Consider the following 18,482-nt stretch of genomic DNA (forward strand, 5'->3'; position numbering starts at 1 on the left):
GGGAAGCCGCTCACCCCTCACGCCCTGGCAGCCCCACGGGCCCTGGGCCGCCTGCCCCGCGCCCCTCGCACCCTGCCGCCATTCGGGGCGGCCACCTTGCCTCACGGCTCCTGCCCCACCCCGGCAAACGCCATACCCCCACATCCCCGCCCTTGCTTTCCACCAGAGGGAGCGAAGCAGCCGCCTTCTGGGAGGAAGCTGCCATCATTCGTCCCCCCAACCAAATTTCCTCCCCACCAGCATCTTTTGCAAGAGACCCTTTCCCAATCCCCCACCGGATGTGGCGGGGAGAAACGCCTTTCCTGCTGCCATGCCACCGGACATCGGTCTGCTCCCCGGTGTCTGCACTGACCCGCCGTCCGGGCAGACACAGAAATACGTCTATAAAGTGTCCCTCCTTTATTGGTGAAAAACACAACATCATTCAAAACACAAACAGGGGATAAAAGGGGGTCTGGCGGCGAGGGGTCTCCGGTGGCTGTGGAGGCCTCAGCCCCCCAGGAGCCGGTGGAGCGGGGCCGGGTCCCTCCTCACGGTGTCATTAGGACACCTCGGGCTCGCCGTGCCGGCGGGTGAAGACAGGCACCGGGCTGCGCCGATCCGGCCGGCAGCCCCCAGGGCCTGCAGCGGCTGCCAGAGCCACCTGGATCCCCCGGTCTGGCGCTGAGCCCTGGCTGCGCAGAGCTGGTGGAGATATGGCGTCGGCTGGCTGTGGAGGGGGCTGAGGCTTCACAGGATCTTCCTCCGGGTGCTCTCGGTACAGCGGTTCAGGATGAGGTCTTTGCTGGGACGGGGAGGAACAGCAGGTTGAGCCTTGGGCTTGTTCTCCTCTCGCTCGTTTTTCTCAGCTGCGGGTAAAGCAGACGTACAGATGGGTCAGAGCTCTCCACCACCCAACCCCTTCATGTGAATGTTCAAAAGCTTCCTATGCCATGGCCACCAAACCTCCTGTCTCGGCCACGTGTGATGGTCTTCCTGGAGGTCAGGGTGGTGGCATAAGCCCACCGGTTCCCGGCTGGGAGCTCTGCTCAGGTGGGAGCCCAGCTCTAGGTCCATGCAAGGAGCTGCTCTCCCTTGGGAAGGTCATGGATCCTGCAGGGGCATTACCAGATCTAAAGCATCTACCTCAATAGCAGCCTCCTTCTTTATGCACTACCTCCCTCTAGGTGCTTTGCTGACAGCTAACGTACATGGTAATGATAATGGTAACGGCAGCACAGGTGAGGTTAGGTGCACGGAGGAAAGCGCAGGTCCTAAATGTGGGCTGACCTCCCACCAGGACCATATTCTCCTCCTTCTCTGTCAGACCTACAACCAGAGGTAAGAAACCTCATTGAAAAGAAGCATCTCCCTGCACATGCTTTCCCCATAGGAGAAGGGTGGACAGGCAAGGTGTGACCTCCATGTGCTGTCCTACTCCAGCAGCCAGCGTTGGAGGGCACGGGCCGTGCCTGCAGGACTTCAGCCCGTGTCCAGGGCAAAGGCCCTGCTGAGACTTACTGATGACATTGGCCTTGTTCTGGAAATTCTCCTTCATGTTCCTCCGGCTCTGGATGTACTTTTTGCTGTTCCTCCTGTAGGTCTCCTGGCTGATCTGCTTCCGGCCCTGCTTGTGGATGCTCTTTGCGTTTCGGATGGTGGATCTGCAGTGGGTCAGAAACAAAACTTTCAGTTTCCGTGCCGGCAGCTCTCACGCCTTGCACTTTCTCACCGAGGATTTCCCTGGCCCTGCCTCTCACGGACCTGCTGCAGCTGAACCCCGTGCTCCCTCCTCTGCCCCACCCAAGCCCCAATATCTGCTTTGCGGTTTTGCCCAGTGGAAGGCAGCAGGTGGATGCCAGCCCTCCGGGGCAGCCATAGGTGAGACGTGATGTACAGCGTGTTGGGAGGCAGCTGGAGCAGTGCTTTGGAAGCAAATACTGAAGGGTGAAGCCTTGAGCACAAGCCTGGAAAGTAACGATGGGGTTGGCGAGGTAGATTGGGCATAAGGCTGGAAGGACAAGATGGGCATGAGGTTTATCCAACAGAGTTCAAGAAAGCCCTGGAAATGAGCTATAGCTCTTGGATGGATGGACATACAGTATCTATACTGGCTGCAACACTGAGCTCCCTGGTGTGGTGTTTGGCATGGCTCCCCAATGCCCAAGGATCAGTCCCTGGGCCCAGGGGAACAGAACGTGTCAGCGTGCAGCTGGATGTGTGGTGTTGAACCCACAGCAGAGAAACTACTGAGAGAAGTGAAAGGCTGAGCAGGCTGGGGCTGTGCTACGGCATGCTGCCGCAGGGGAATCCCCACCGTTGGGGACCGTCCCCAGGCAGGCAGACGGAGGCCACCGCTTTGTCTTCACTACCAGGGCTTGAGCAACGTGGCTCCTGACGTCCATCCCATGGCATCGTCCTCCTACTCTGCTCAAAGCAACGGCCCCTTGCTGGGCCCATCTGCCTTCAGCCTCTCCCTGCTTTGAGCACGCATCCATCTCAAAGCAAAGCTCTTACCCACAATGGCAGGTCACCACCTTTGCAACGGGGCTCAGCCTAGGGACAGCATTCACCATGGGGGGACAAGTCACTGTCCTTGAAACAGGCCACCTCGCCTCCCCCAGGGGTATCAGTAGGCACGACTGCGCTCAAATAGGTGGATTTGGGCCATTTTACACCGTCTCACACTCGATCTGTGCGCCAGCAGAGCTGGATTTTGAGAGATTTTATAGCAAGGCTGCCGTGTTTTCTTGTAGAGAAGAAAAGATAGCAGCAAGCTCTGCCCTTCCTAGCAGTTTTCTTTGCATAAGAATTAATGAGTTATTATTGCTTTTTATCTTTTTAATCAAAATAAAATCCCTTCCATTAGCTCAAATCCTCCCATCAGATTAGGCCGTTTGGCGGCTCTGATTAGTCAAATCTCTCCTCGCTTCTCAAAGATTCAGTGGATGCACTTAGGAAATAAGAAAAAGGCCAATTTGAAAATTAAACGAGATTAGCCCAGAAAAGAAACTTTGCAGAAGGACAAGGAGAAATACGCCTGGCTGGAGGACCTGCTGGAGCAAGGACCGTGCAGCCCTGCGTCAGAAATGCTGGGGTGCCTCTCCGCCTGTGGAAGTTGGGGAGCACAGAGCTATTTTTGCTGCAGCCCTGCAGGATCTGCCTCCTGGTCTGTCTTTGCCCTGCTCACACCTCTCCTGGGCAGTTCCTCATTGCCAGGGTGAGCAAGGGACACCACAAGCCACTGTCTGGTTTCATTTCACCCCCCTCGAAGAAGTGCTTTAGTCCTCCTCCCCGCCGCCCAGGGCTTCTCCTACCTTCGTGGAGGAGCGCTCCGGTTCCTCAGCTCGCTCTTCACCGAGGTGTTCGCCTCCCCGGCTTTCTGCAGGTACATGGAGGGGTAATAACCTGTGGTTTCATCCTTCCTGCAGTGCAACACAAAGCAACATCACTTGCAGTCTTGGCTCTGCAACCACCACCTCCTCGCCCCTGTCCCCGGCAGGACTGCTGGTGCTAGGCGGGCTATTTCTTCTCACGTTGCTTGCAGGGATGGGGGCTTCAACTCTCCCCCCACCTTGTGTGCCTGTGGCTCTCCCTGAAAGTGTGGCTTGAGTCCCAAAAGCAAGTAGGTAGCGGGCAGAGCAACAGCTCGCAGCTTGAAAGCTTAGGGTCTCACCAGCTTATGTTACCTCCGCTGGGCTCCTGAAGCATTGCTCAGAGCCTCCTGCTGGACACCCCGCCATGTGCTCAAGAAACACTCCCTGGTCCCCGGCCAGTCTCCCCCTCCAGCCCAGCACACCTGCAAACACCAGGAGATCCTCCTGGACCACTCGCCTGGGCACAGGCTGGGCAGGGGGATCCCCAGGGTCTGCAGCCACGTTGTGTCCTGCTGTGCGTGCGCAATCTGTGACTCTCCAGAGCACAAATGCAGCTGGGGTTCCCCTTGGGAAAGCCCAAGTTTGCAGGGCAGGCCAGGGCTGGGATGAAAGCTGAGGTTTTGCAAAGCAAAATGTGCCAGAATACTTGGAGGCAAAAGAACAGATATTTTTTTTCCATCTGCCTCCTTCTTGGATATTTCTGACGGCCCCAGCAGAGGAAGCCCCAGCTGCAATGTTTAACGTTTGGCAAAGCCACAGGCTACTAGAAGCAGCTCTGCAAAAGGAAGTGCTGGGCAGCAGCACCAAATGGTCTGTGGCTTTCACAGCCCTGGTGTGGAGAAACGCTGGTTCATCTCCGAGATCTCTGCCCGATTCCTGCTTGCCTGACTTGTTCGTGGCATCTCTCACCTGATGACCCACCAGCCATCAAGGAGCTTGTGGATGACTTCGATGGTATCCCCCTCTTTGAGGGTCAGCTCATCCTCCTCCACAGCCGTGTAGCTTTTCTGGACAACGTACTGCTCGCCTGCACACAGAAGTGGGACAGCAGGTTGTGAGCTACCGCGCCAGGGATGGGGCTCATCCTCTCCAGCTGCTGAGGAGAGGAGGCACCAGAGCATCTACCCTATGTTTGAGGCAAGGCCCAGGGTGCTTCAGGTCTCCGAGTCTGGATTCAGACTTCCCCAGCCTATGGCTCATCCCAGCCCCTCCAGCACCTCTCCAGGAGAAAGCTGGTGAATGCAAGCAGTGGAAGTACACCTATCTCTGCTGAAGAGCATGTTCATAATTCAGGTGATTAAATCAGGAAGAAGGAAGCGTTGTGCTCATAGAGTCTGCTGCAGTGCTTTGAAAACTGCGAAGATGAAGCCCAGACAGCAATCAGCGTGAGTCTGCAGGATCCTCCCGCTGCTCCATGTGATAAGGCCCCGCTGCCACGGCAGGGCGATGCGGAGGGCTGGTAAGGGCAGCGCAGAAGCCAAGCGCTAGGGAAAGCCTGCGCCTCGGCTCGGATGCTGCACCGTGGTCCTTTGCTAACCCAGCAACTCGGCATGCACCCAGCTAGCTCAGGACGGCCCCTAGATGAAGAGACACATCTGTGATGAGTCAAAACAAGCGTCTAATGCTGAGTTGCAGGTCATGGGAAGCTCCTGATGTTGAGACTAAGGCACTGAACTATGAGATTTATCCCTCCTGGCAGCTTCTACAGCAACATCTCTGTGCCCAGCAGCCCTGCTGCAGCGTGGGCTGCCCAACGGGGGCCTTGCAATGAACCATTCCGGCAGGGAGCGGCGGCAGGCTGTGCTCTGGTACACACCCTGGTTACCCCAACATTTTACCTGCATAGTTGGGCTCCTGCTCTTCAGACTCATCGGGACCATCCATCGGCTCCAGATAGGCAGCTGGCACCCAGCCTCGTTTATTCTTCATCTGGCAAAACCACCAGCCTGCAACAAAAGCAGCCGTGGGCAAGAGCAGAGGGCGTTGTGGGGGCACCGTGGGGGCACCAGCATCGGCTCTGTCCCTGGCCAGCGTAGGCGCAGGCATCCACGTGGCCTGGATGGAAGGGATGGCACCAGGGCTGGTCCCTGTTTACATGGCACAACCAGGGGCCTTGGCCAGTTCATTCTGTTTCCTCCTGGGCAGGAAACCTCACAGGCTGAGGCATGCATGGAGGTTGCAGGGTTTTCTAGGATTGCCTCACACCCTCCCCAGCCAAACCCAACTATCATGTGGCTCCGTGTGAATGTGAAACATGTCCCAAGGGGGCGGGAAGCACCAAGAGGTTCAGTGCTGCCGACTGCATTTGCTTTGATCTTCTCCTCTCCATCAGGAGACCCTGATACAACTGCCTACCCTTTAACAGATGCACTGGCGTAACTAACTCACATGCTGCGTTTGGACGCGAGATGCAAGGGCAGTCCCCATGCTGAAATGGTGGCCAGGAGGGGGCTGGCCCTTGGGGGCTCTCTGGAGGAACAGACACATACCACTCTCGCTCTTCTCCACGACGTCCACCATGTCCCCAGCTTTTAGAGCCATCTCGGATGTGGAGCTCTTCTCATAGTCAGCGATGGCTCGGTAGGTCTGCAGGACAATGGGGCCTGTGATGTCTGCGGGGGAGAAGTGAGAAACGTTCCCTCTCTCAGCCCCCGGCGCAGAAACACCCTGTTTCAAGCAGGCCAAAAGCAGCCCCAGGACAGCCCAAAGCACTCTCCCAGCCTCTTCTGGTCCCAAACCAGCTGGATCCCAGGACAGGGACTCATTCCCCCCAAGGCTGTGGTTCCCTCCCAGCTGCAGCTCTGGCACAGAGACCGTGCTCTCGGTCAGGGCATCTGCTGTGGGATGGCTGCCCCTCTCCCGGCCAGGTTTTGCTGCTGCCGAGGCAGCCGCTTGCACCCCTCCAAGGCCTCTTACCGGTGGAGTTTTTCTTGGCATCCTTTGGCAGGAGGAAGACCTCGGGCTTCTTGATCCTAGATGGGTCAAAGGCAGCTCAATGCCAACCACCCCTCACCGCCGGCAGCGGTGCCTGCCCTGCGGGCTGCTGCCAGCACCCAGGGCCGGGGACGCAGGATTTCCCCCAAAGCGGCAGGCGGCTGGACTCACTGGCTGTCCGTGACGGGGTTCATGTCGTCGGGACGGACCTTGAAGAAGTTGACCACATGCAGGCACCGGGAGATCTTGTTGGGCAGGTTGACCAGCGTGTAGCAGTACTCAGACAGCGTGCCCTGCCTGTTCTGGGTTGAGCGCTGCCCGTCAAACCACTTTGGGGCTGGGGGAGAAGGGAAAAAGCAGGCAGAGTGTCCCGTTTTTATGAATTTCCCAAGCAGGCTGCTCTGAATCATTAATTTTGCACTGAAAATGAGTGGATTTGGCCCCAGGGTGCTGCATGGCTGCATGGTGCCTGTAAGGCAAAGCTCTGTGGGAGCGTGGCCTGGTCTCCGCCCTCGTCACTCTGGCCCCGGCCGTGGCAGGCACGTGGAAGGGCCATGCATGGCGCTGAAAAAGCTGGGGAGAAGCTGACGGCAGAGCCACGGCTGTTTTGTAGAAGTGCTGCAGCTGCGCATTCCTCATTTCGGCAGTGCGGCTGGGGAGGCGAGCATGGCGCAGTGCCCAGCCCGGGTGCCATGGGCAACGTGGAGGAGAGCGCTGTGCAGACGGACTCGTCCCCTGCAGCTTGTGGACTCTTGCAGAGCTTGTGCAAGCCTGGAAAAGACCCTGTTTGACCCCATTTCAGTTACGGGATAACTCCCACATCCACGCTTAGACTAAGCCCAGCTGCTGGCCACAAACGCAGCGACTGCACCGGGACACAAGGAGGGACTCAGGGGACCAGCCTGGGGCTGAGGGAGACAGGCACATCCCTCCGTCCCACTGGCCACAGCGCATGTCCTGCAGAGCCGCTCTTCACCCCAGGGCTCCAAAATGCGCTGGCAGCCCCGACCCACGGCAGTATTGAACCCCACGTCGGTGTGCGTGTGTGCGGCCAGTGGCACCCCTCCACCCCCCGCAGCAGTCCGACGCCTGCCTCGTCCCCAGCGCTTTCTGTTCCCCAAACGAGACGGGGATGCTCTGAACAGCCCCGGCACAGCAGCGAGAGTGCGTAGGAAGGGTCCCGGCACGGCAGTGTTAGTCCGGCCCCGAGGGGAGCCCCCCGAGCCGTGGCACCTGCACTGCTGCATGGTGCAGGTTTATTCCTCCCTGAGAGGTGCTGACCACAACCCGCAGCTATTTCTCATGTTCCTTCCTGCCTCTTTTAAAGCAGGAAATTAAATAAAAGGGGGAATTTTGCTGACCTGCACTGTGCTTGGGGACAAACCATCAACTCTTTAGATCAGCAGTTCATTCCCTGTCATTGTAGACATATTGCATTGCTTCCTCTTACAAAATATCTCTGTTGCTATAAGGGCAGGAAAAAAACAATCCCAGTGACGGTGTCACTGAAGGAGGGCTCGGCTCAGCTCAGCTCAGGCTCCCCCAAGCCAGACCCTTTGCACCAGCCCGGGGCGCAGCCAATGCTCTGGGAAGCAGCCCCGGGGAGGAAGGATGGGGTCTGCAGGGCTGGCGGGCGTCGGGAGAAAGCCCTGCTGCTGCTCGGGCAGCCCCTTCTGGTGCTTTGATTTCAAGCCTTGTAGGCAGAACAGAAATCGCACCAGGCACCTGCGGGGGAGGCGGCTGGCTGGGCTCGGCCCGCCGGGGAATTTCCCATTTCTATTTCAGCCCCCAGGCCCGGTGCCTGCCCCTCACCTGGCAAGTGCGGGATGATCCGGTTCTCCGTGTTGATGTCCCCGGATTCAATGGGGAACATCTCCTTCAGCGCTTTCTGTGGAGCAGAGCCAGGCACGGCCGTGAGGATGGCACTGGGGGACCCCCCCGTGGCACCCGCACCCCTGCCTGCGTTTTGCCCCCTTCCCGGCACGCGCCCCGCTGCCCGCTGGCGCGTGCTCGCTGGACCCCGCGCCTCGACACCGGGAGAAACCTGCCAGGGGAGCGCAGAGCTGGGGGCTCCCCACTCCAAGGGGCGAAGGAGATTGAAGCGCAGGGACCCAGGAGCCTCCTTTGAGCCAGGTTCGTTTTGGGGCAACTTCAGGTAGAATTCGCCCTCCTCTTTTTCCCCAACCCAAGCCCTGGTGTGCTGGGCCAGGGGCTGGCGCCCACCCCGGGGCGACTCACATGGAACTCATATATCTCGGTAAACCGGCGGTAGACGAGCTTTTCGGAGAGGTCGTTCCACTTCACCAGGAACATGTAGACCTGAGGGGCAAAGCAGAGGTGCTGGAGCTCTGCGGGCGAGCAGGACCCCACACCCCGCTGCGGCCGAAGCCCCCGGGGAGCCTCACGCTCTTTCCATTTCAGATAAACTGTGCTTTTCTTCCACCACCCCAATGGGAGTAGCTTACTCCCTACACCCTACTCCCACCCCAATGGGAGTAGCTCTGCCCAGGCACCGAGCGAGCCGGGCGCTAGGGAAGCTTGGCAGGGACGGAGAGGGGATAGAAACACGCAGACGGGTGGGAATCAAAGAGGGAAAAGCCCTTTCCAAGCCTGCGAAGTAACCAACGGCTTGCAAAGGAGGTGCCCAAAATCTTGTATGTTCAGGACGTTTTAGCCTCTGGCTGCCTCCAGCTCATGCCAGCCGCCATGACCCCCCCAACAAAGGATGCTCCTAGGCCCTCAATCACATTTATCTAAAGAAACATGCTGGCCAGGCTTTTTACCCTGGCCAGTCCTCACTGCTCAGCTTCTTGGAAGGTCGCTGCGTACTCACGTAGTGCTGGCTGGGGAAAAATCTTTTCTCGTAGCCCAGCAGCTCGATGTGGCGGATGAAGGCATCCCCCATAGCTGCTCCCAGCTGCAGCGTCCCGCTCCGGCCCCTGCTCCTGCCTCCCCGGGCGTCTCGGCGTCCTCTCCTCCCCTCTGCCTTCACGCAGCTCTGCTTTGCTGTTAAAGCCCCGTGGAAAGCAGAAGTCCCGCTGCAGTCACGCCCATAATTGTTTACCCGCTGTGGTTTGTATCGAGTCGGTGGTTCCCATGGGGAGTCTCCAGCCCGGCCCCTCCAGCGCTGGGGAGGAGGCGGGCAGCGGGGAGAGCTCGGGATGCTGTGGAGGCACCTCTGAAATCAGAGGGCAGTGAAGGTTCCGGGCCAGGTCGGCTGCCCCGATAGCCAAGTGACTGCCGACACTGGCCCGTGATGGCACAGGGTGCTGCAGCGCCCGTTTCGCAGCGGGTCAAGGACAGACAGCAAACTGTGGTGCAGGTTCAGCCCCTCCCTGGGCTAACACCTTTATTAGCTGTAAAGACAAAAGCTTGCTCTGACTGCATTAAGAAAATCAAATACTAACCACAGCTTTCCCCCAAATCTCAAGTATGGTGCTTTGCAGGTGCTGAGACCAGAAACGGGGTCATTTACATTTGGTTTCTTATTATTTTAACACGGAGACTTCGCTGTATGCAAGGCAAAATTATACAACCAGTAATATGAAAAAAGATACCTCCAGGGCTGTCTGGATTCTGCTCTGTTAATAGCCAGATCGCTGCTGCTTATGCAGAACCACCACAAACTTTGTCATGAAAGCTGATTTCATCATTACAGTTGTTTGTACTAAATTTTAAACTGCTTTACAGACAGTGCACTACTGGAAGGCACTTAATTCACGTTCCTTCCTCTTTCCTCATCCTGTGATGTGAGAAATGAAACAGAGCTTGTAGATCTCACTGCTGGCGATGGGTTAGTTCACGGAGACACAACATGTAGCTCTTGTGGATACACTGCTTAGTGTTTCCACCAACAGTCACAGAGTTACTACGTGTCAAGAAGCATCGTTTTAGAATAAAATTCTCGGAGGAGTAATGACCCATCTGATAAACAAGCTGAGTTTATGGAGTTCGTGAGCTGATTCGTGTTTTGGGGAACAAGGCTCGCATCTGAATACAGGACCTGATTTTTGAGAGAGATGGAGAACTTCCACTGGCCTCAAGATGGAGAGTTGGTAGTAGTGCTTTGCAGCAAAGCACGCCTGCTTTGGAGCAAGAACAGCAGATACGGGACTTAAGGTGACAGATTTCAATCAAGGTTATTGGAGATGAAGTGCTGGAGATTGAGAGTTTTTTGGGCAAATGGACTATCCTCTTTTCTGTAGTGCTCCACCCAAAACTAGTACCAAAGCCTCCTAGAAATTAAAAACCGAAGAAAGGAATGCCACCCTAATTTTGTTCAAAATGTAATTTTTGATTTTTTGGTAGTTTACATTTAAGCTTAATTCAATCCAGAGCCAAGGGAGGCCTTGCTTATGTCACTGATGGCAAACCGCTGTGTGTGAACAGTACTACGTGCTCCAAGAGCTGTTGCAAAATCACAAAAACGAAAGCCTGCCCTCCTCCTTAGCAGTCTGTCGCTGACAGGACAGATATGAAAGGAAACAAAGGAGAAAGGGTTCAAGTTTTGTAAGTGGAAATCTTCAAATCCCAAGGGAAAAACACTGGCCAGCAGCGGCACGACAGAGGTGCTGGACCTCATCTGACATCTAGTGGTCACCGCTGTGAGAAAAGCCGGGGTGCCGTACCCGAGGAACACCAGGCTCTGCCACAGGCACCCTGGATCCTACGCTACGTGGATCCAAAATTCCTATTTAAGAGAAAGGAGCCAGCCCAAGGCACAGGACGGGCTTTTCAAGTTCAGTAAAACATGGGGAATAAATACTTGTCTGCTACTTCATCGCCACAAAGCTTCTCTGCTGGAACAAAAAATATTCAGAGCTCCGGTAAGTTGTTGCAATTTTATTTATTTGTTTATTAGTACAGCCAAGGCTTTTTAGGGCATTATCACTCAATACCCGAAGAGTGACACACCTCATGTATTACTAGTTTGGAAATGAGTGAGATTTTCATACACGGTCAACATCTTAAAAGTCTGCTACCTGTTAGGACGATATATAGAGATAGATAATTTTTTAATATAAAATTGATATTTGGAAGGTATAATTGCACCAAAATAATTGGTGCAATTATTTTGTCAGTCTAATTTCTCTCTACTGGATATAACTCAAAATGTCTGAGACCAAAAAGAGACTTCAGTGTTGAACGCTGACGCACCCATCAGCAGTACTGCAAGCCCAGCAGCAGGACGGACACAACGCACGCCACCACCCTAACTCCCAGCGTCACATAAGGACTCCAGTCCTTCTAGTAAAACCACTACATCATTTTTCACTTTTTTTTTTTTTCAGCTCCTGCACGCAAAGCTACAGGATGTCCACACTCTGCTGTTATATACTTGACAAGGCAATAGCCTGGAATTACTTATTTTCACAGTTCTTTCGCTATGATGCCTCGCCCTCATTTTGAGTGAGCACTAACGACTCCATCAGCAATATATAGCCTTGCTGGGCAGGCAGCTGTGCAAGAAGTGCCTCCTAAAGGTAGCTGCGAGTGAAGAAGGGATGGACCATCTTCTGCTTTTTCAAAAGGGGAAGCCGAGAGCCAACTGAAAACCCATGGAAAGTTGCATTAACTCATTTCCCCATTCTAAAGACTTCTAGCAGCAATCAGGAAACTGGCTGTCGCTCTGATAACAACCTATTTATGGAGGTACGTTAACTGAGCATGTCTATTAAAGTAATCAGCAGTGAAAAACGTCAGTGGTTATAATTTGGGACAGTACCCATACAGCTGAGAGTTAACAGGTAAGTTAAGGCAACGGGCTCATTCCCATGGGACTGAGATAGGGGCCGTTTGCTGAGGCAGGAAGGCAGCACTGCATCGGTCACCACCGGTTCCCACCTGGAGAGCTGGAAGGTACAACCGGGACGAGCATTTTTAAAATGACTCAGCATGGAGCTAAGCCTGCTCCTACTGACATCAACAGCGCACGGTCTGAATATTTAAGTGGGAGCACCTACATCTGCACGGAGCAATTGTGAAAACGCAAGCGCACGTTCTACAGCTCTCCCTTGCCTCCAGAATGACAGAGATGTGCTGCTCTGAATTAATCTGCTGAATTTCAGATTGCTCCCAGGGAACAGACACTGTACCCAATAAATTAAGGCTTCAAAACTTTCCTTGAAGATACAACAACCTCACCCACCCAGAACTGGATTTCAGTCTGAAAGGCATGACTGGAACTTACTTCCTTCACTGGAATGAGTAACTATGCTACAGCCTGTTCTACCTGCCTACAGAATTACTGCTAGAACTTGACTTGTTGTAAAATACGTAAACGTATACTGCATGGACAGTCATGAAAACCATCAGAAAGGTCTTTATTTCTTAATCAGGGAATAAGGTTTACCATTTGTGCATAATGCAGTCATCCCAAACTCATGCCAATAAAAGAGAAACCTTTACAATAATCTGCATCTTCTCTATCGAGATTATCATATAGCCAGAACTTTACACCTCTTATGGTTTGTGAAACTTAAAAAAAATGCGTACATGAGTCTCTTACATGATGTGGGGCGTACCCAGGACTATAGGGGACTTAACTTTTGACATAGTAGGACTTACAGCAGCTTGTAGTGTACGTTTCCATAACTAGTTCTAGATGAACAGAGGGCATCCCTCACAGCCTTCAGGAGAAAAGCTCTCACACAGGTCCACGCGAGTTCTGCCTATGTTAGGACTGCAAGACCAGACCCATCATATACAAACCATGGGATATTCTGATAAAACATGCACTTACTACCTTGAATTAATGAACAAACTATAACAGGGTTTAATTTAAATTGGTTCCTAATTGACACACTGAAATACTGACCATTTCACAGTCCATCTCATTAATGCGTACTAACGGTCAAGTGAACCAGTTTATCTTTTATTTATGAAAAACATATGAATTGTGATAGATATAATAGGAAAAATTAGTTCAAATATACAGATACTATTGTCCAATCAGCCATTAAAGGAGTAAGAACCAAAAATTAATGATTTTTTTTTCCAAAGTAAAACTAACAAACTGAACTACTTGCAGGAATTTTTCTTCATTACAAAAGCTGAGATGCATTCAGGTACGGTGAAATTCAGCTTTACTGGGCAATGTAGACAGCCTCTGTTAAGTCCCTGTTGATTTTAATCCCTGTCATCTCCCCAGCATTGCTGCATCAAATTTAGTCCTTATAATATATTCCAAAGTAAAACCAGCCATTCCAAATCTACAGTCATTCTTTGCTTTAAGTCAATTCACAGAACTGCTGAAAAAGTAGACATTTCTATCTAAAAGTACAAAAAGGGTTTGTATAGAAGGTACTTCTCTTATACAGTTATATTACACAGCTCAAGACAGTCCCGGCAGGCTCTTCTCGGAACTGGATGCTTCCGACTAGATAAGAAAAATTACAAAAGTGAGTTAGTTTCATTGCAGCTCTGTATCTCATTACAAATATGAGTAGTCTGCATTGCCTTTTCAAGCTCTTCAGGCCTAGATTCAGAAAGCATGCAGAAGCTGAATATTGCTCTCAATAAATATGACATTAAATGTGTGCTTGAGTGGTCTCTGTAAGAATTTAGATCAAATGTTTGCTTTAGTATAAATTCAGTGGATGGCCTAAAGCATCGAAAAATCCGAACCACTGCAGCACCAAATTGTGCAGCCATCGCTCACAAAATTTCCATGACCTTTAACGGACAAGTGAGATGGCTTTTTATACCTCCACTGGCTGAAGTGCCTCCCACGACAAACCAAAAGTTTTTCTTTAGTGTATTTTCTCCCGCCACGTTCAGTTTTATGACAAATATTTCCAAAGCAGACTTCACCAATTTATTAGGAAGACTACTGCTGTACTTCTAATTCTCAGGGCACAGACAGTTGGTATGCGGGTATGTCAGTCTCTGCCAGCTTCTACCAAATCATTTCTGGATTTGTCCCTTCAGTCCCGCACCCCGATGCCGTCAGCAGCCCTCCCTGTGCCAGGCTGTGTTTATGCTGCACGGACGGAGGGCCATGGCCAAGGCTGTCCACGTCTCCAAAAAGCCGGATGGAAACCCGCAGGCTCCAGGCTCCTCCAGCCACTGCCTTCGTGCCAGGGGCAAACCGCATTATCACTCTCAGCTGCTCAGGCGGCAGAAATGAAGAACCAGAGCCTGGTTTTGCCGATTGCCTGTCTGTGCCCTCAGAACTGGAATCGTACGCAGACGTTTTCTTCTCTGGGATGAATAAAATGTCTTTTTCTTACTACAGCTAGACAAGTTACAGCTCGAGTATACTAAACAAATGCATCCAACTTTGTATCAATCAAACCAAATTACTATGTCAAACACTACACAATGAGGAAAATATTTGGAGTATTATCAAAAAACTGAAATGGGAAAAAGTACTACAGAGCTGTGACAGCTTAAAATTGCCATTTTCTCTGAATGAAGCATAGAGACTTACAACTGTGTGGGTCAGCCTTTTACATTTGGTGATGTGATAACATCGCTAGCACTGTTCTCCACCTCCACCAAAATGTCATTTTTAGGAATGAGTGAAGTTAAAAATAGTATAAGGAAAGATTCAGACATTTTTGCATTGTAAATTAAACTAAGCTTTTCATAAAAATTAACGGAAAAGAAAAAAAACTTTTAAAGGAGGTTGGTTTGTCATCCTAGCTAACAGCTTTACCATGTGTCCCAAGCTTAGACAATATTGCAGTCATAGTGAAGAGCTCTCCTGCTCAATTGCCATTTGGAAATAAATAGGCTTTACTAAGAACAAGAATGCTCTTTCACACAACCATGTCAGAGCTCTTCGTAAACACTAATTCCCTAAGCTTTCATTTACTCTGTCTCTGAGGTATTTAATTACCATCACCCACTTTTATTTATAGGCCACATTTTCCTAGGACTGCCTGCCTCACAAATTTGAACACAGTGCGCTTTACATTATATTTGGATAAGGTGGTGAAAACATTCTACATTTTACAGGTGAGAACCAGAGACGAATAAAATAATTCCCAAGTAAAGGACTGGCACCTTCTGGCATTCAGTCCTGTATCTCAGCCCGCTTCTCCCCACCCCAAAATATACAAATGTTATTCCTTGACAGGCATTGACTTCAAGAAACACTAAATTCTTTTTACCCAGTATTGATGAGGTCTACCACGTTGGGTCTGGTTCTTGCTTTATTTGAGAATTTTCTTCTGTTTCTGTAATATCTGTTGAAAAAGCAGTAATGAATGAAGAAAAAAGGAAACTTCTCAACCAACTTTTTTGTTATTGTTGTACTTAAGTAAAAAACTATGAAAATATGAAAAGCATTCATTTATCACTTTAAACTATTAATGAGAAATAAAAACGTATTCACAACAATCTTGATTCTGCAGAAACTACCACATTCACTTCAATGTAAAGCAGCCTGGGATCTTAGAGAACTCTAGTTTTTTAAAGAACAGAAATAAAAATTGGTATTAGAAGTGTATGAAACTTTAAAATGGTTTTTATGCAGCCGAAATACTCACTGGGCAAGAAAGGAACTTAATCCAAAAAGGAAACAACATACAACCCGTGAAAAAACGTCAGCTGTATCACTGTTTTGGTCTGCATCCTGCTCTTCAGTCCTTCTCCCTCCTCTTTGTCAATCCCCCGTGCCATTCCTTCTCCATCCACCTCATTCAGATACGCAATGCGGGGTGAAGCTTTCCAAACACTCACAGGTAAGTCTGTAGCCCATGACTTCAAATACTTCAGGCATGACCACTGCTTCACATTTTTTAAGATGCTGTTTTCCAAAGCTAGCTAACAACATCAGAACCTACTTGTGCTCAGGTCATGCCTTCTGGCTTAGTTATTAAATTAACATGCATTGCAGAAACTCTTGCCTTCACAACACTGACTATTTTTCAGATTTTTTCCCCATCTGTAGGACTGCTGCTCTTCTCAGCTTGATACCGGCTTTTGCATTATTATTTTTCAATCTGTCCAAACCAAATTTTGACCTTAGCTAATTTTTCTTCTTCAATGCACAGTATCACAGAGAAAGGCATTATGATATGCTTAAAAAAAAGAGAGAAGGAAATTTTATCTTGTTGGCTAAAGCATTCATCATCTTTTGATACGATTTTTTTTCATTTCCAGGAGACTTCATTACAAAACCTTTGCTTTTTCTTGTTCACAGGGATGCTTGGAGGTAAATCAAAGAAATCTCATGCCTGTATAGCCCAGAGCCTGATTTTGTTCTTTTTATAAACAGAGAATATGATGTTGGAAGGAAATTGGTTTTTCAGTGAAGTTGTTTGGAAGGTTTGGGGCTAGGGTAATTCATCACTACAAAGTCAAGCCGTTTCACCGCATGATCATTTTATACCTTCCAGCCTAGTTCTGAAGCGATTTTGAGTTCTTCAGCAATTGCATCCCTTTTCTCAAGATCATTCCTCTGGTGACTGGGTCTGAATCCAGTTTCGGATGACAAATTCAAAACCACGTTTGTCTATTTCTTCAAAACAATTTGCAGGCCCATAGCTAGATCTCCTCTGCATGAGGGTATTCAGGAACAACTCATGCACTCCATCATCTAACAATTTCAGTGATCCCACATAGTTTGGGTATCATCAAGACATTTGATGTTCCAGCTTTCAATAACTGGGCTTAAAATCTGCAGCTCAGCTCTTCCGTGACTCTAACACTTGCTTTCTTTTGAAACTTTGGAAACTCTTAACACTTGCTTTCTTTTGCTTTATTTTCTTTTGTCTTGAATGTTTCAACAGAATTGGTCTATATTCTGAGACAGACCTACTCATAACACTGAGTGAACCTGTAACTGAGTTTGTAACGGTAGTTCTGGTTGAGCATGTTGGCTTGTCTCCAAGTTCAGTGACACGCCAGGGGAACTGAAGCAATGGGAGGCTGGAAAGGGCACTTCCATGGAAAAGCATACAGAAGAACAGGAGTGCTGAGACTTGCTGCTTTCTCTTTTAGGGGAATCTAAGCAGGATTAGGGAATGAACTCAAGTTGAGAGTTTTAAGATGACAAGTGCTGATGCACAGCAGCCTCCATCCCAGTGCTGTTGGCTACGTTGCCATCAAGCTGCTACTGACACATCAGACAGCCCCTCTCAGGGCTGCCTGGCACGAAGGCAGCACCCCGTCAACCTGTCACAGCACCTCGGATCCCCTATGCCAGCCACAGCCGTCCAGGGCCATGCTGACAAGCTGGGGCTATAGCAGAGGCAGCATTTACAGGACCAGAGCACACAGCAGACGCCAGCATCCCAGTTCTCAGGTCCATTCAGTATTCCTAATGTTCCAAGTCCACATGCAAAAGTACAGGGAGGCGAGGGGGGGGGGGCGGGATAGAAGATCTACAGCCTCCTTGGTCTCACATATATCAACATCTGAAAAAGGATACTCAAGTATATTCTTGGACAATAGCAAAGCTGGATGCTTTTCAGAGCTTAAGTTCTGGAAGAACGACGAGTCCCCCTCCCCGACACAGTATATTCAGGCCAATACGGCATTCAAATTTCCTGATGATGGCAATCATTCACTTGCATAAATTGTGGAAACTACCGCACTGAATAACTAGATGAACCACTCAGGATATGAGCAATCACTCAAAGCCTATATATAGTCATGACTCACCAACCAAGAACAACAATTCATAAAACTCCTTTGTAAAGTTATTTGAATAACAACTTTTGCTGCAGAGTATTTTTCACATGATGCAGCACGATATTAATACAGATGAAAAAATGTCCTGGGAACCAATAAAAGCCCTTTTTTGTTTTGATTGACCTGTCTCCTTTAAAAAAAGATGCAACTTCATTCAAAATTACTTAAAAATATTTGTTGATAATAACTAAAGACAAACACTTACCTCCTACAGATACTTCTATTTGGCTTGGTTCAGCTGGCTCTTAAATGAAAAAAATATAGTCAAATGAATATGAATATAGTTTCAACAATATGAATCAGATAAGTATCTTAGAAAAATTAGGGAAATTAAGTTTTCCCTGAAAAAAGCACCTCATTTTTTCTCTTATGATCAGACTCAAATATCTTTGTCTGAGATAAATGTGTGTAACTTTCTATAGAGTCTGCAGCAAAATATAAAAAATACCCAAACATTTATTACATTACACTACCTAACACTTTCTCTTCCGACTACGGTTCACTGTGGCAGACGTATCACCAAGTCCTAGCAGAACACAACGTGCACTT

At 50.1% G+C, this 18,482-nt stretch overlaps 2 protein-coding genes across 15 annotated transcripts in view; both read right to left on the reverse strand.

Annotated features, from left to right (window-relative positions):
* Positions 1-384: 384 nt before the first annotated feature.
* Positions 385-9,667, reverse strand: NCF1 (neutrophil cytosolic factor 1). 2 transcript variants are annotated; one of them, XM_072882023.1, is made up of 11 exons: positions 9,124-9,667; positions 8,529-8,609; positions 8,103-8,178; positions 6,462-6,627; positions 6,273-6,328; positions 5,846-5,968; positions 5,195-5,302; positions 4,266-4,383; positions 3,297-3,404; positions 1,501-1,643; positions 385-848 (listed from the first exon to the last, which is right to left on the reverse strand). In XM_072882023.1, the coding sequence occupies exons 1-11, from the start codon at positions 9,193-9,195 to the stop codon at positions 730-732; spliced, it is 1,170 nt and encodes a 389-aa protein (XP_072738124.1). In that variant the 5' UTR covers positions 9,196-9,667; the 3' UTR covers positions 385-729. The 2 variants fall into 2 exon arrangements, with proteins under 2 accessions (XP_072738124.1, XP_072738125.1); XM_072882024.1 differs by lacking the exons at positions 8,529-8,609; positions 9,124-9,667 and having other exon boundaries at positions 6,462-7,073; positions 8,103-8,153.
* A 3,483-nt stretch (positions 9,668-13,150) lies between these two features.
* The window catches only part of GTF2I (general transcription factor IIi), an 80,845-nt gene continuing 75,513 nt past the window's right edge, over positions 13,151-18,482 (reverse strand). For all 13 annotated transcript variants that reach the window (XM_072882587.1, XM_072882589.1, XM_072882590.1 and 10 more), the window contains 3 exons: positions 18,139-18,177; positions 15,407-15,481; positions 13,151-13,668 (listed from right to left, as the gene is read on the reverse strand). In XM_072882587.1, the coding sequence (XP_072738688.1) occupies positions 15,423-15,481; positions 18,139-18,177 (98 nt within the window). In that variant the 3' untranslated portion in view covers positions 13,151-13,668; positions 15,407-15,422. The remainder of the gene's footprint in view (positions 13,669-15,406; positions 15,482-18,138; positions 18,178-18,482) is intronic.

The sequence above is a fragment of the Ciconia boyciana genome, chromosome 17 (assembly GCF_034638445.1).
Source record: "Ciconia boyciana chromosome 17, ASM3463844v1, whole genome shotgun sequence".
Lineage (NCBI taxonomy): Eukaryota > Metazoa > Chordata > Aves > Ciconiiformes > Ciconiidae > Ciconia > Ciconia boyciana.